Below are 16,185 nucleotides of genomic sequence, written 5' to 3' on the forward strand. Positions count from 1 at the left end.
TTAAGGTCTGTTAGCCCAGTGAGTGACAAGCTCAGTTGGTGAACCCTGAGATATTAGCTTTTGGATGGTCCATCACTGATGGCTTTCTTTAGATCTTTGTTTTGGGTTTATTTCCTTTTGGGGAAGAGGAGTCTCTAAGCAAAGAGAGAGAAGCTGTCAGCTCTCTGAGTTTTGGAGGATGTGAAAATGGCCTTCTTTCTTTGGCTTCTGGATTTTTGGTAGCTGAGTCACTCCCAAACTTTCTGAGCCAGGACTTTGCTTGGGGAAAGCCCCACTAAGCAGCCAGGACTGTGGCAACAGCAACTTTTGGAATTGGCTTTGCTGCTATTTTGAGACGTGTTTAGAGGAGACAAGCCCTGTTGACACTCGGGCCGGCCTGCCCCCTGTGTTGTCCTCATTGGGTGCCCGGGCCAGCTCTGCCAGTGGCTCCTGAAATAGAATCAGTGGCCACGGAATTAAGCAGTGTGCTGTCCTGGTGGAAGTCTGTGGGGGGGGGGGGGAGGTTGGGATTTGCTATCACTGGGGACACCGACTTCAGAAGAGAAATTCAGTACTTTCCTGGAAGGGATATTTCCAGACAGGATTCTGATGCAAAAAGAAATATGGTAATACCAGGTCTGCCCGGGACAGGAAGCTTCTAAGATAAGTTTTTAAAATTAAGAAGTACACACTATTGCATGACAGTGTTAATAATAACCAGCGTTTGTTTGGCACCTAGCATGAGCCAAACACCATCTAAGTCGTTTACATGCATTTTCTCATGGGAATTGTCTTCCTTGGGGCAGTATTATTATTCTTTTTTAAAGTTTTTATGTTGCATTCTGGTCCTCAGTTTTGAGGTACTCAGGTGCGTCATTGTTTCCTGGTTCCAGAAAGTCCTTTTCGCCCTATGTGCCTTGAATGCCCTGACCACCACCGTCTGCTTGGTGGCAGCTGCCCTTCGCTACCTTCAGATCTTTGCAGCCAGAAGATCCTGCATCGTAAGTCCATGCAAGGTGGCAGGGTGTCTGTGACTCCACCGATCCCACCCTCGGACCTTTTCGTGTCATCCGTTGCTTTTCTCCCCGAGCCTTTGTAGTGAAGGCTGTTGACTAACCGAGGTGCTGTTTAATTAGGATGAATCCCAGATTTCTGTGGAAGAAGTGGAGGAACACAGACGCATCCCAGACCCTGAAGACTTTGTGCCGCCAGTGCCTCCCCCTTCCTATTTCGCCACGTTTTACTCATGCACACCCCGGACGAACCGCAGGTATCCTCCCTACATACCCCCACCCAGGTCTCTGGGCTGCTCTCAGTTTTGAGGCCCAAGGGTCTCCAGAGCTCACAGCATGGGCTCTGACTTCTCTCCAAAATCTAGACATTGTATTATTTTCCAGGGTCGTCCGGTTTTTCTCTCTCTTTTTTGGTCTGACAAATTGCATGAAACCAAAGAAAAGTCAAACCTTGACCTAAGGATATAGTTTTTCAATTTCAATTAGCTTCTTAGGAAAACTGACACCCAGTGAGTTAACTGCTGTAATTTGACATGATTGAAAACTGCTGTTGCCCTGGAAACGCTCTCAGTCGGGCCAAATCGATATTCATTGTAAACCATCAGTAGGTCCTCAAATCATGAAATTCTTCCCAGCCATTAAAAAAAGATTAATTATTTATTACATCTCCTTGGTCTAGAAAAAAAATAGATACCGTGTTTATTCTCCTTTTTCAAATTCTAGCTCGAAATTTGATCGTCTGTTTCTTAAATCTCAGAAATCATCATTTGTAGAATGAAGCGCTGCATGCATTCATTCGGTTGTTAGCCACTTCTAGAATTGTACCGTTCTGAAGAATGACTTCATTTATTCATTCAACAAACATTTAATCCATCCTCTGCTGCTTACTAGTCACTGTGCTGGGTTATTGGAATTCAAAATGAGTCATACCAACTTCCTCCCCCTATCAAGGAGCTCACGGTCTAGGTCATTAAAAATGCGTGTTGAAAGGATCACAGCAGTACTCAAAAGGGAGATTCTGAGTGCAAGAGGAGGACTACCTAACCTAGACTGGTGAGTGGGCTGCAGAGAGCTTGAAGGAAGAGTCAGCTGGTCAGGGTTGGCTTCCAGGATGAAGTGATGATCTTAGTCCGAATTTAAAGGCTAAAGCAACCCTACATTTGAACTTCTAAAAAGCAAATCTCTGAATTCTACAAGAAAGACTAGTGTCTTTCCCTTGCTGTTGAGAGGGCCTGGAATTTCTACTTTTTAACCCTGAGGTGCACGTGGAGAGTTGTCAAACAAATTTGGTGTCAGGCTTGGGGTTTTTGGAAATCCATTTGCTAGTGCTCAGGGCAGCCGCATGTCATTTTGAAAGGGGTCACCAGTGGGAGCTCCCACCCAGACACTGTGAATGTTCTTTTGAATGGGTTATCTTCCTGACTTGTCCCTCAGAATCATATCTAAACCCCACTCTAGCCCCTCCCCTGCCTACCCACCTCGGCGGAAATAAGAGATGACCACAAAGCTGGAAGGGACGTCAGCTGGCTGGACAGAGGGCCTGGGGGACAGCTCAGCCTCCCTGTTGTACAGAGACTGGTGGGCTGGAATTTCGAAGCTTCAGGGGCCAGGATGGCTTCGCGAGTCTTTTAGGAAATGAGCCAAGAATTACAGAGGCCAGGGGGACATAGCAACAAAACACATATTCTTTGTGTACCATAGGACACGTTTGCTAAAAACGTAGCCCAGTCTCAGGCTGTCTGCAGAGTGCACATTGAAGGACAGTAAAAGTGCCTGTTACTTCATGGCTGGGGAGAGAAATGCCCTCTTCAAGAAGAGTTCCTTGGCTCTCTGAGGGTGTGGGTGAGCACTTGGTTGACCTAAGAGGAGGCAACAGACATTTAATTTCATGCTGTGGCAGAAAGGGAAGGTAACTCATGTGGGTTGAGAAGTAGTGCTGACCTGTGGGATCCCCCGCCCTTCTTCCCTCTTTCCTTTCTCTTCTCTGCACCTCCATAGTCATGCTTATCCCTGTGGGTCTTTGAGGATCTGGGTGCATCCCTGGAGTAGCCCCTCTGAGCTCTGAGCCAGCCCCTGGCCAAATCTGAGTTGGAAGAAGACAGACAAGCTTGTCGTCAAGGGCTCTACCAACCAGAACTTCCCAGAGGAACATGGGGGAGGGGGTTATGCAGAACACCCTTGAGAGAAAAAGAATGCTTGGCCTAAAGTATATACCTGGAGCACTAGCTCATATCTCCAATGGGCAAATAGCCTCATTTTCTAAAATTCTACCAATATCTGAGTGCAGCCCACTTTCTTTTTTAACATTTTATGTATATTTTTAAAATTGTAGTTGATTTACAATATTATGTTAGTTTCAGGTGTACAACATAGTGATTCAATATTTTTATAGTTATATTCCATTTAAAGTTATTACAAAACAATGGCTATATTTCCCTGTGCTGTACAATATTTTGTGTTGCTTATCTATTTTATACATAGTGGTTTGTGTCTCTTAATCCCATGCCCCTGTCTCCCCCCCGCCCCTTGCCCACTCTCCTTTTTTAAATGGCTAAATTTATTCACCTTTAGATACATATTCTATCAGAGATATTTTTAAATTTGACTGACTTTGCTAGATTCTCAGTATAAATCAACATCAGAGACACTAGCTGTTTAACCCCAATTGGTAATTTTCTTTCTTATAAGCAGGCAGGCAAGAATATTAACAGATGTTTTCATTAATATTTCCACAATCAGTTAAGAGTTTTCACGCAATACAGGCTCCCCTTTTCCTGTAAGGTATTAGGACCTCTCAGAAGAGGTTTATTTATTTAACTTCTATAAATACAACCATTTCATGCATTGGTATCTCCTTGAAAAAGGGCTTCTCAAGTTACTCTCATAAATAGAAGCCTGATTGCAGTCAAGGCTTCTATCCAAAGATGCTTGTCTACTTTGTGAATCAATTTGTAAGTACAGGAGGGGGCTGTGTACCCCATCTCCTCTACTCCAGGGAGTCCCCCAGTCTCAGAAATTGGCTTGAGCCAGGAGTCAAAAAGGAAAGTCTCCAACGTATTTCGTGAATGTGGACCTGGTTGTACTGTGGGGATGTTACCTGCTAGAGAAAACTGAAGATGAGCGCATGGGAGCCAGGATGACCTGGGCATTTCTTAAAGGTGAGAGCAACAAGGCCCACCCAATTCCTTTCCAAATGAACTTCAAAACCCAAGCTCAAGTGGAGCTGAGCTGTGCCTAGGCTTGACTCTGTGCTCAGCTGTTGGGCTGGATGACCCTGCCTCACTCCCCACTCCCACACCCCTACCAACATGTGCCCCGTGGAAGGGCCAAGCTTTCTCAGCACACAGAGGAGGATCGTTCTTTGGTCAAGGTCATATTAGTTGCTCCATCAGCCTCGGATAAGTTCTCAGGGCCTATTTGTAGCATCAAAGCAGAACGTATTTTGCATGATCTGTTTGGGTTTCCTGTTCATCTTCAGATCTCATGAGCATGAACCAGCGAAGGTTTCCTAGAGACTTTGGGATGAATTTGAATAAGCCCAGGCTCTGGAGTCTCTTAAAAGGGTCACCTTGGGTGGATCTCTTACCATTTCTGAGCCTCAGTTTCCTCCTTCACCTTCCTTGTCACGTGACTCCTGAGAGGATTGCTATGAGATAATGGGCTAAAAAGATCTTTCTAAAAACAAAAGCTTAGACCGTGCTCTACCATTGTTAGTTGCATGGTTTCAGATGTTCTTGGCATGTTTCTTACTCTTAAGAAACATTTAGCCCTTAATCTTACCCCTACCTTATCAGGCAGCAGTTTTCTAAAGACACTCATTTTCAGTAAAAGTTTGATCACCTTTCCCAGATATAACAGGGTTTTGATTTCAGCCACCATAATCCATTTCCCTTAGCAGTGGTCTCAGTCCTGGCTGTGCCTTGGAACCGCCTGGGAGCACTGACAGCGTACAGATACCTGGGCCCCACCGCAGGCAACTAGGGCAGAGTTTCTAGAGGTAAGGCCTGGGCCATGCCCAGTTTAGGAACCCTCCTGGGTGATTCTACTCTATAGCTGGGTTGAGTACCATAAGGGATCACGAACAAAACCTGTAGCAAACCGACCTATTTACCTCCATGGGTCCTTATTTACCCAAAAGCGGTACAAATAAGGAAAAGTTGCTTAATAGGAAAGGAACTTTCCTTCTACATCAACTCTAGCAGCATCTTCCATCTAAATGAGGTTTTGCTGGTCATTGTAATAACCACCATAGAAGCCAGTCATTTTGCAGCCAATTTAGATAAAGTGTACCCCCTTTCTCCCCCCAGTTTTCCTTCTTGAAGAGATTCTGTAGTAGTTTGGAATCTAAAGTGGAGCCCGTTCCTCCCACTTTTTGGCCCTAAGCAAGCCCTCTCTCTTCTACAGGAACACACAGGTAGCCAGTGGGTTGGGAACATGAAATATACAGCACCAGAGCTAACGAGCAAAGCTGGGGGATGAACTTCCCAGGCAAGGGCACTGCAGTGAAGAAACGCATGGGGAGTTGGCTGAGGGGGGACAGGCAAGGGTTTGTAAGTGCCGGAAAGATGCTCACAGGATTATGCTAATTAGGGATTAAAGATTGGCCCTCTGGAGCCGAAGGAAGGAGTGCATAGGTCTCAGTGAGTAAAACAAGTTGCCTTGTTCATTGGTCAGGAAAGTCTTCAAAGTCAGGTCCATGAAGGCTCTGTATTCCTGGAGTCACTTGGTGTTTATAGTTCTTAAACAGCTTCAGCTGGAATGGAGAGCTGGCATGAACCCGTGGGCAAGTCCTCCTCTAAGGGACAAGAATATCCCTTTCTTGATGACTTTACCAGAACCCCTCCCAGCCAGGCTAGGGAGGGACCATTCCTGCAGGTGCCTCTCCTCGGATGTGCTGAGCCTGCACACATCCCTGCCTGGGGTGTCAGCACATGACCTTCTCCTTCCCTCTCAGGTCAAGCACGAGCTGAGAGTCTTGTTTATGAATAAAGATGCAGGAAAAAAGGGGAGCACTTTCTCACTTTTTCATTCAGGCTGTAGGAGTCTCATCCTTCTAAATCCCAAAATTCCAGAAGTTTTATTGTTAGGAAGACAGAATATCACATCTTTTTCAATTTTTTTCTTCCACCAATTGCATTTTTGTAAATGGGCACAAATGAAACAAGCATAAATGCAGAGAGCACCTTTCTAAAACAAAACAAAACAAAACAAAACAAAAGAAAAGCAGTCCCTTGTAGGCAGCTGGCCCCAGAATTTGTCTTTTCATCAATCTCCTTTAGTTTATGTCCATTTTTGCATTTCAAGAACAAATGTTAAACTTTTGCTATTATCTTTTTTTTCATTCTCCAACACTTCATGGCCTGAGTACAGTTTTTTATGGTCTTCTGTGTATTTTTTAAATTGTTATATAATTGACATATAACATTGTATTAGTTACAGGTAAACAAGTAATGATTTAACACTTGTATATATTGTAAAATGATCACCACAATAAATCTGGTTAACCCATCACTACATATAGTTACAAGTTTTTTCTTTTCTTGTGATGAGAACTTGTACGACCTACTCTCTTAACAACTTTCAAATACACCATGCAGTATTATTAACCATAGTCACCATGCTGTGCATTACATCCCCAGGACTTATCTGCATGTATTTTATAACTGGAAGTTTTGTCATAAGGTACAAACTTCCATGTATTTTTAACTGGCGTTTTCAAATTTAGGTTCTTTGTTATCTAGATAATTTGTGTGTGTGTGTAACCTTCTGTGAATGCGGGCGGAATATCTTGTGGGTTTTTTGTTTTTGTCTTTTGCTATCAAAGGTCTCTCACCCACAGGCCAACAGCCACAGCTACAGCAAGTGCTCCATCAGTGTTTGTTGAATGACCACCTTTAGGAAGAGGCACTCTGTGATTCCTCCTGCAGCATTGCAGCATTGTCTCTGAGCTGTGATGTTGTTCACTTTTTTTTTGAAAAATGTATTCATTATTTCAAACATTTATTTAACAAATAGTGAGTTTCTACCATGAATCAGACATGAGGGAAACCCAGGCAAGAAACTTTTGTCATGTACTAATGTAACAAATAATTGAGTTTCCCTGAATCCTTAGTTGTTTTTTTTTTATTGAGGTAAAATTCACATAACATGAAATTAACCTTTTGAAAGTGTACAATTCAGTGGCATTTAGTACATTCACAATATGGTGCAACTATCACTTCCGTCTAGTTCTAAAGCATTTTCCTCACCTCCAAGGAGACCCCGTACCCATTAAGCGGTCACTCCCCGTTCCCCCCTTTCCCCAAGCCCCTGTGCAACCACTAATTCGCTTTCTGTCTCTTATGGATTGTTGTTTGCTTTCTGACTAGCAAATTTAAAAGGAATGATGGTATTGCGTTTTCTATGTTGTCACTTGCCTAAGAATTCTGGGCACTCCATCAGAGAGCAGCTTAGGTTATTCCCCTGCTCCTGGACCAGGAGGTTGTAGCATGGAGTGGCGAGTGATTTTCCCCATTGTCAGTGGATAACCCTCTAGAGGTAAAGGCCAGTATGCTGGAGCCACTACCATCACATGGCCAGACATGCTTCCTGATGCCAGGATGCTCTTCCTAGGATGGTTGGTCCTGATGTTATACCACTGCCGCATATCTACGGAGCGCGAATCAAAGGCGTGGAAGTGTTCTGTCCCCTGGAACCCCCGCCTCCCTATGAAGCTGTGGTGAGCCAGACGGACCAGCAGCAGGTACTGTCCATAGAGTTTCTCTTTGGTACATTGACGGCAAGTAGGAAAAGCAGCCACACAGAGAGCGGGGTGGGGAAGGGACCATGCCCTGTACATCTTTTCAGGTTCACTCCAGTCCAGATGATGGTTGAGTTGAATATCAACAGACAACCCTCTTTTTTCCTTGTTGCAGGGATCTTCATTCCAAATGCCAGAAGGATCAGAAGCTGCCACCAGCCCTTTGGAACCGATCTGCATGCCAGTGACTCAAGGTAATAAATACATTATTGCTGCCCAAACTCATGATTCAATAGACTAAAAATGGTAAAATAATCATCTGTACGATATTTTGTTGGAGGTCAAATAATCTTGGAGCAAATGGTTCAAGCTATATCCTTTCTTCTGAGTATAAAAATATTATCAACTCTTAGGGCTTACAAGTAGGAAATAATATGTGAACAGAAATAAAGATATCTTTAGAATCTTTTATTAATAACCAGACTTTTCAGAAATGGATTACAGAGTTTAATTTGGTTTTCCTGTGTTTTCTGATCTAAGATTTTTTTTTTTTCCTGTTAAAATAAGATAAGCTCTTGTAAAGGCACAAAAAGAGTTTTACCTATTGCAGAGTGATCTGCTCATTTATAACCAAGGACCCAGGTCATACTGCCTTCACATGTACTGAATGCTGATTTGCAATCCTGCATTAAATACTAGAGTCAGTTTACAGTTATCCTTGTAACTTAAGGGAACATTGTTACCGCTTTCTCTCTTTGGAGAGGTTTTAAATGGCCCAGAGAACTGTCCACCGGAAAAAATTGCAAATGGTGATAAATAATGGATCAACTTTCAGCTATTTTAGGTGGAGATAATTTTTCAGCAGTACCATTTAGAATGGGTTTCTGCTCTGTTCACCTTCCACCTTAAGTAGAATTATGCAGCAGGGTTCTGTTTCCTAAGTATGTTTTTAATTCTTCCATTTCTTAAAAAAGTTTCCCAAACCACGAGTCAGGCTCACAAATGATGGGACTTTATTTTCCTGAACAGCAGTTATCCAATTCCAGAGTGGTTTGACTGATTCATTTAGTGGCCACTGGCTCTTTAGCTTGGCTTTCCGGGAGTTTCCCAGCCTAGCCCGCAGACACACCCTCTGCCTGCATTTGGCCTCCAGCCCCAGGCCAGCCACCCCACCTGTACGGGTATTACCGTCCACCTAATCAAGGTCAGCCTGAGTTGTCAGAAAGGGTAAAACGGCTAGGACCTTTCCGGTGCTGCACCAGGCTGCTCCCCTGGAGAACACGCTAAGCACCTTTAGGCATTTTAGCATGGCTTCTTCTTCTGCTCCTGGATTTAAAGCTTTTTGTTTGTTTGTTTTAGGTGTGGAGGGGTAGTTTGAGGAGGCAGCATTTCCCACGGTGCTGCAAGATAAAAGCTTACTGGGCCCACAGCCTAAGCAAATATTATGAACTGTATTACCCTTGTCCCAGAAGGTTTGGGCTCACAGGTGTTTCCTGCCCAACATTTTGAAGGCGCCAGCTGAACAGAAATGATTTCTGTTTCTCCTCTTTAAAAAAAAAAAAATCAGGTGGGGACATTCCTAACACACCTGGAGAAGAAAGCACATCCATGTCAACTCCCAGCTCCAGCCAGCTACGTCCGGCGAGGAGCTGGAGAGCCCTCCAGCCCCTGAGGACAAGATCCAGGAGTGACCCTGTGCTTCATCATTCTGCAGAGAGAGGTGATGTCATTTCCCAAGTTCTTCGCAGGGCGCTGTGCTTGTTTGCCTATAGGTGCCGAGTGGGTCTGGCCACCCAAGGCCCTGTGGTTCAAGAGAGAGCTTGCAGGGAGCTAACAGGTCTTGGGAAAATCAGGTATTCTGTGTGCACGTTAAGGATAGACATCTACCATGTCTTTTAAGGCTGGTAAGAATTTTTCTTGTCAAGTCACTGTCATCAGAAGCGTTTGGTTGCACGTGATACTGTGCTGGGTACCACACGAAGAAGGTAGTGCAAACCTAGTTCTGATTCCTAGATGCTCACAGTCGTGTGAGAATGAACATTCTCTCTCCAGGAAAAAGTCAAAGGGGTGTATTTTTTACCCCCTCTTCTGTAATTTAACACTAGTTATCTTTTTACTGTGTATGAGTAGATTGAATTATTTAAATCGACCTTGCTTTAAGAACTTTGGATAGAGTGACGCTCTCACACTCCATCTCTCTCCCTTTCTGTTTTGAGTTTGTTTGTGTATAGATGTTATTTGAATAATTTTAAATTTTAATAGTTACAATTTTTTATAAGGTACTATGTACAGTGTCTTTGTTATAGTATTTATAATTCTCACTGCAATTTCTTATTATTTTTTTAAATTAATTAATTAATTTATTTAATTTTGGCTGTGTTGGGTCTTCGTTTCTGTGCAAGGGCTTTCTCTAGTTGTGGCAAGCAGGAGCCACTCTTCATCGCGGTGCGCGGGCCTCTCACTATCGTGGCCTCTCCTGTTGCAGAGCACAGGCTCCAGACGCGCAGGCTCAGTAGTTGTGGCTCACGGGCCCAGTTGCTCCGCATGTGAGATCTTCCCAGACCAGGGCTCGAACCCGTGTCCCCTGCATTGGCAGGCAGATTCCCAACCACTGCGCCACCAGGGAAGCCCCACAATTTTTTTGATTAAAAAAAATTTTAAACTGAAAATGACATTGAATCTTCTTTTCTGAATATATGACTGCCTGAACATCTTCAAATACCTCTTCCTTGTAGAGAATTGTAAAAAATAGAGGAAATAAAGGAAGAAAATGAAAGGCTGTAATCCCACCAGCACAGGCTTCTTTCGGTGACCTGTTCTAACAAGTTGCCTATGCTGTCTTCAAGCTCTATGCAAACACAGCTTTGCAAACCCTCTGGTCCTGCTCCGTCCCGGGCCCCATGTCACCTCCTAGTTGTATTCTGTCCCCCTGACAGCCTGTGTTGTTTGCTACAGCTCTGGACTGACCGTGTGGGAGCCAGAGGGAACACTCCTCTTGTCTCTCCAGCGGCTTCTGAGCGGGGAGGAGTCCTGCCCGGGACTGACCGCCCTCTGGCCCCTCAGCTCCCCGGACCTGTCTTCACCGTGGGGTCCTCTGCCCCATCTGGCAAGCTGAGGACTCGGGATGGCCACGTGCAGCTTCCACAGGAACTTGGCTGTCTACACAGCTTAACGAGATCTTTCCAGAACCCGCTCCCCTTCTGCAGCGCTGTAGGGGCAAGGATGACACGTGTTTACCCGTTGGACCCCTCTGCTGTGGAAGGGACCAGGTCGCCTTCAAGTGACAGTGGAGTCCCTGACTCTGTCCTCACACATGAGTGTCTGTAGTGAGTGTTCCCCGAAGAGTCAGGTTCTCTGTGATGTGCACGTGGCAGCCAAGGAAGACGGCTGCCAACCCCTGTTTAGAACTCCTCATGCCTGCCTTTCTCCAGAGGAAAAGGAATGCTCCCCTTCCTCCACCTGTTTTCCTACCCCCTGCCTCCCTTCTTCCTTGAATATCTAAATTCCTGCTTGTCAGACCTTCACAGACTGAAATCTCCAGTGTCGTGTACACTGAAGGCTGCTGGCTGGCTTATGAACATGTGGAGACCAGGCCTGATTTCACTTCACCCATCTGCGAGTGCAGTAATGTTCTGCCAGTCCTTATACCCTTGCTGAAGTAGTAGTTGTGGAAATTAGCCTGTGGTGGATTTCCCAGGCCCTCTGTTGACTTCCAGAATGACGTGTACTTTTTCTGCACTAGATTTCTCTTTCTGTAATAGTCAGCCCTAGCGCCACCTCCCAGCCATGGTGTGACATCGATACTATAAGTCAGTACAGTGCCCCTGAGGATGTTTAGGACAAAGGTACAGTCAATGTGAGCAGAGCATTCCATTCATCCCACAAGTCTCGTCTCTCCTCAGTTCCTCTCTTCCAGTGGCTTCTTCATCCTCTCCCCGGAACATTCTTCCATCAGTCAACCGTGTTTTTTCTGCCTGCCCAAACCATCCCTATATATTGGTGATCACCGCATGAAACCATTGCTCCATCATGATTTGCATTCTGGATGCTCTTCTCTGTCATCTGTCTCTACCTTGATGGTTGTGTTTTATGTGGCACAATAAAATATCTGGGGGACGTGTGCTATTGAAATTACACTTCATGGAATAAGCTCGTGTCATAGTTGTTGGGGTTTTTTTTTTTTTTTTCCTCCTGCAAGAGGAAAAGCAAGATGTGCATGGCTGTCAGCATTTGTCACATGTTTTCCACATGGAGTTTCGTGGTTTGTGCTGTTTCAGGTACAGATGTGTGTTCACGGGGCTTGGCCAAAAGGTACGTGTTGTTTGTCTCTGCCCGCAGCCGTCCCCGTGCTCAGCTGTGAAGCCGCGACTCAGACTGAGGGAAGACCAGACCTGGCTGCGGTGACCTTGAGAAGAGGGTTGAGATCTCGAGCTTTGAGATGCAGACCGAGGTCTTTAATAGATTACAGATCTTACATGGACACCAAGCTGCTGGTGGCGAGGTTCCTGGAGCAGTCCTCCTGCAGCATGACCCCGGACATCCATGAACTTGTAGAAAACATTAAATCTGTTTTGAAGTCCGATGAGGAGCACATGGAGGAAGCCATCACAAGTGCCAGTTTTCTAGAACAGGTAGTTTTATTATTAATATCAGGCATGAATCAGATAACTTGTTTCCATAGCAGCTGAAGCGGCTTCTCTGGTTTCCTGTCAAAGGCACAGAAAGTTCATGGTCACTGTATCAAGGGGAATGGGGTTAAGAGGTCTGGGGAAGGAGAGGAGGAAGTTGCGTGCTTTCTTTTCACATGTGGTGACTTTGCCACAGCCTTATTGGCCCAAGAAAAGAGACACCGATTTTTCCGAGATATGGAAGCATGCTTGGAAAAAGAAAAGGGAGCAGCCCAGGGATGAAAGCAAGGGCTATGGGCAGTGTGGAGTACATTTAACATTCCATTTCCTAAGTTGAACGTTTCCCTTGATCTGGCATGTTTTTTCAGCCCTTCGACAATGATGGACATATGTGAATTTTAATACTGGCGAGATTCTGGGAGCCGTTCACGTTCCCATGAAATGTTTGGCAAGATTAGCTAAGCTGATAGACTTAAAGGAACAAACATCTTTTCCTTTCCATTTATTAAAAAACACACGGCAATCCCCAAACAAGTAGCCTGTGAAAGGATAAAACCGGGCACGTAAATATTCCATTTGCGTGTCAGGTTTCTCATCTTTAAAGTGAAGTGTTGGACTAAGTGGTCTCTACACCCATATCTCTGAGTGAATGGAATTTCCCTCTGATGAGATGGGTCGCAGCTTTCCTCACCCACCTCTTTCAAAAGCAGCGTTTACCTTTTGGGTGTTTGCTCTGTAGCTCCACGTCTGTGGGGTGGCCTTTGGAGACCTCAGTATACAGTGGCTCATAGGTGTTACTTGGCTGTGCCTGTGGGTATTACGTGCCCATCAAATACTTATTGTGTTGAGTTGGCCTGATTCTCAGGGTCATTGCCAGATACTGGATCCTAGGTACGTTTTTCAGGCAGATTGAACAAATCCCCATCTCACTTTCCTTTCTGTTCCCCTTCCCACCTGCTGGCCTCTTCTTACAGAAGCCAGAAGCCAGATTCTGTCCCATCCCTCAGGGGACCGTGGGGAGCAGAACAGTCTGATTACTCGTGTGAAGAGGTACATGAACCATGGGCCCTTTTGTTGTTTGCTTTCTAAAAAAGTGGTCAACCAGTAGTCCTAGGTCAGGCTCCAGTTGGTAGCCTGTGTAGGAGAGAGATTTACACGCACATGTCCCTGGTCTCCTCCAGATGTCATTCCCTGCCTCCTTCCCTCTGTTCACCCCAATTGCCTGATAAACAGAAGCAAGTATTTGGAGCTGCCAAGTTCTGGTGAGGTAAGAGCTGGAGCATCTGCAGAGCTGTTGGTCTGGACCTTCTGCGAAGTCTTGCTTGATGGAAAATAGCTTTGGGGAAAAAGAACAAGCACTTATAGTTCAACAGATGCTATCACTATAAATGTTTGCTAGGTCTTTGTGCACAGACTGGAACAAAGTTCAGGTACAGGGATTGTTGCAGTAGACTCTGGGCCATCTGCCGGGGCTTCCAGAACTGGATCCCAGTGGTGAGGTATAATGCCACACCATCCCCAAGACAGAAGGAGGCAGGGACAAGGGCAAGGGAGCTTTTATTTCTGACTCTACCCAGCTTTGCACATTTTCACCTTCTCTAGTATTATTGGGATGTGTTCTTATATCCATTTTAATTTTTTACCAATATCAAAACCGCTTGTCCTAACTTACCATGTAATAACAGTAGACATCTATGAATGTTGGAATTTTCTTCTTACTCAGGAAACAAAGACAGCCTTAAAGACAAATATAATAACAAAGTGTTAGAAAAATTTGATGTCCCATCTTTTGGGGGGATTAACCTTTTAATGACCTTAAATTCTCAGAATGGTGGAAACTAAACAAAAAGACATCCCAGTGATTGTTCTGTGATGTTAGGTGGTAATGAAGCACTTGAGTTTTTCCCAACGTGCTAACAGCAATATAGGTCATACAGACATGACTGTGTAATTTTAAAAACTGTATGTACACAGCAGTTCTCCTCTTATCAATCTCAGTTGGATTGGGGATTGCCCATTTTTGCTGTTATGTGATATATTTAAAGTTATGTATGTGCTGCGTTGCAAAATAGATCTAGCAGTAGAAACATTCTTAACAGCTTTTACAAATAAATTAGCCTAGTCTTTATGTTGTTTATCATGTTTTTTTTTTAATTGAAGAGTTATCAGATCAATTAGAAGCATCATTAGTTTTAGCTGACATTTTATAACTTAAGCAGACCGGTGGTTATACAATTTTCAAGTATATCTGGATCACCTGAGTTCTTGTTAAAAATACGGAGGCCCAAGCCCCGTTCCAGATTCCCATGTCAGAATTGCTAGGGGGGAGCAGGGCATCTACTTTTCTGACAGGCTCCCCTCCCCTCTCGTGATGTGCAGACCCAGTGAGAATCACTGGCTTAGACCACAGGGAAATTGGGAAAAAAGTGATGAGAAGAATGTAAAATATAAAGCAGGAAATTGCAATAGACAAATAGTTAAGCATGGTAGGTCTACAGCTGAAACAATAGAAAATTTGGGGTATTTCTTAGGAACTTCAGAAAAGAGCCAACATGTTAAGAGACTCTCTGGAATTCCAAGTGGGTTCCATCTTGGGAAAACACCCTTTTTTCTTTCCCAAGGCAACTAAGCTAAATATTACATGGATAAATGTAGGAGGCAGGTCTGAGGACCACATCTGGTGAAGCTTAACCTCTTTGTCACCCTGTTTATTCTCCCAAAGATCATGGCCCCGATGCAGCCCAGCACTTCCAGGGCCCTCGTGCTGCCCTCGAGGAGACAGCCTGGCCTGCTGCACCTGCGGAGCTGCGGAGATCTGAGCACCTTTGTCCCCGCGGGGAGGCCGAGAGCCGAGAGGAGGCCCCGGCGAGCGGAGGCTGAGAGGCCACACAGCCTCATTGGCGTCATCCGAGAGACTGTCCTGTGAAGCTGCGGGGCCCGGGCTCCTGAGGAGCAGGAAGAAAGATGGGCCCTGGAAGGCACTCATGGCCTCTGAGGGGATGGATCCCCTTCCTAACCCTGTAGTTTCCTGGCTGGGAGTAGGGGTCCCCCTCTGGGTACTCCTCAGAAAGGGGGGCACTCTGGAGAACATTTATTCCCGCTCTTTGGCTCCCCTCTCTGCCGGCCAAGGGCACTCGAGGGGGAATGACAAGTTATTCCGGACCCATTTGGCTTTTGGATGCCCGAGTTGGAGGCCGTGAATGAAGCCGCATCTCCTTCTCTGCCCGGGTCTGCCCTGCTGTGGGCGGAAACGGCTCAGGAGTCTGTGCCCGCCGCACCCCTCGCGGCTCCCTTCCTCACTGAGTTCTTTCCCTGGCTGGAAGGGCAGATCTGCTGGGCGGCTATTTATTTGCTGCCAAGTGAGAGTGGAACTGGCACGGAAGCAGGATGATTAACCCTGATATACTGCGATGGTCAAGCCTCGTGTTAGGTCACTTTCAAATCACACTCTCTTTAGGAAAAACAGGAAACTTGTTTGGTGACAAATTTTATTGAAAGACATTTAGGGAGAGAATTCTTGTTGATGCCATTTATTCATGCTTGCAAAACTAGAGACAGCGAAGGCAGAACTGAGAATAAAAGTGTTTACCTTGGACTTCCGGGCTCACTGTGCAACATTTGTTTATGCGTAGGTGGCCAGGCCTTACAATGGGTTTGGAACTTGCAACAGTGGTGGCCAGGGGGTCAGGTCCGGGCAGGCCGCCAAAGCAGCTTAATCTCAAAAGCATCCAAGCCCCACGGATAACAATGCATCCTTCACCCATTCAGTCAGTGCTTGGCTTCACTGAGCTGCCTTCTCGTGGGGTCATGAGCAATAAATCAGTAA

The 16,185-nt window shown here is 45.3% G+C and overlaps 1 protein-coding gene across 2 annotated transcripts in view; it reads left to right on the forward strand.

Annotated features, from left to right (window-relative positions):
- ENTREP1 (endosomal transmembrane epsin interactor 1) overlaps positions 1–15,954 on the forward strand; it is a 61,788-nt gene extending 45,834 nt beyond the window's left edge. For both annotated transcript variants that reach the window (XM_059924865.1, XM_059924866.1), the window contains 7 exons: positions 873–980; positions 1,116–1,249; positions 7,605–7,734; positions 7,907–7,985; positions 9,299–9,451; positions 12,070–12,362; positions 15,082–15,954. In XM_059924865.1, the coding sequence (XP_059780848.1) occupies positions 873–980; positions 1,116–1,249; positions 7,605–7,734; positions 7,907–7,985; positions 9,299–9,451; positions 12,070–12,362; positions 15,082–15,285 (1,101 nt within the window). In that variant the 3' untranslated portion in view covers positions 15,286–15,954. The remainder of the gene's footprint in view (positions 1–872; positions 981–1,115; positions 1,250–7,604; positions 7,735–7,906; positions 7,986–9,298; positions 9,452–12,069; positions 12,363–15,081) is intronic.
- Positions 15,955–16,185: the final 231 nt, after the last annotated feature.

Source organism: Balaenoptera ricei, chromosome 6 (genome assembly GCF_028023285.1).
Source record: "Balaenoptera ricei isolate mBalRic1 chromosome 6, mBalRic1.hap2, whole genome shotgun sequence".
Classification (NCBI taxonomy): Eukaryota; Metazoa; Chordata; class Mammalia; order Artiodactyla; family Balaenopteridae; genus Balaenoptera; species Balaenoptera ricei.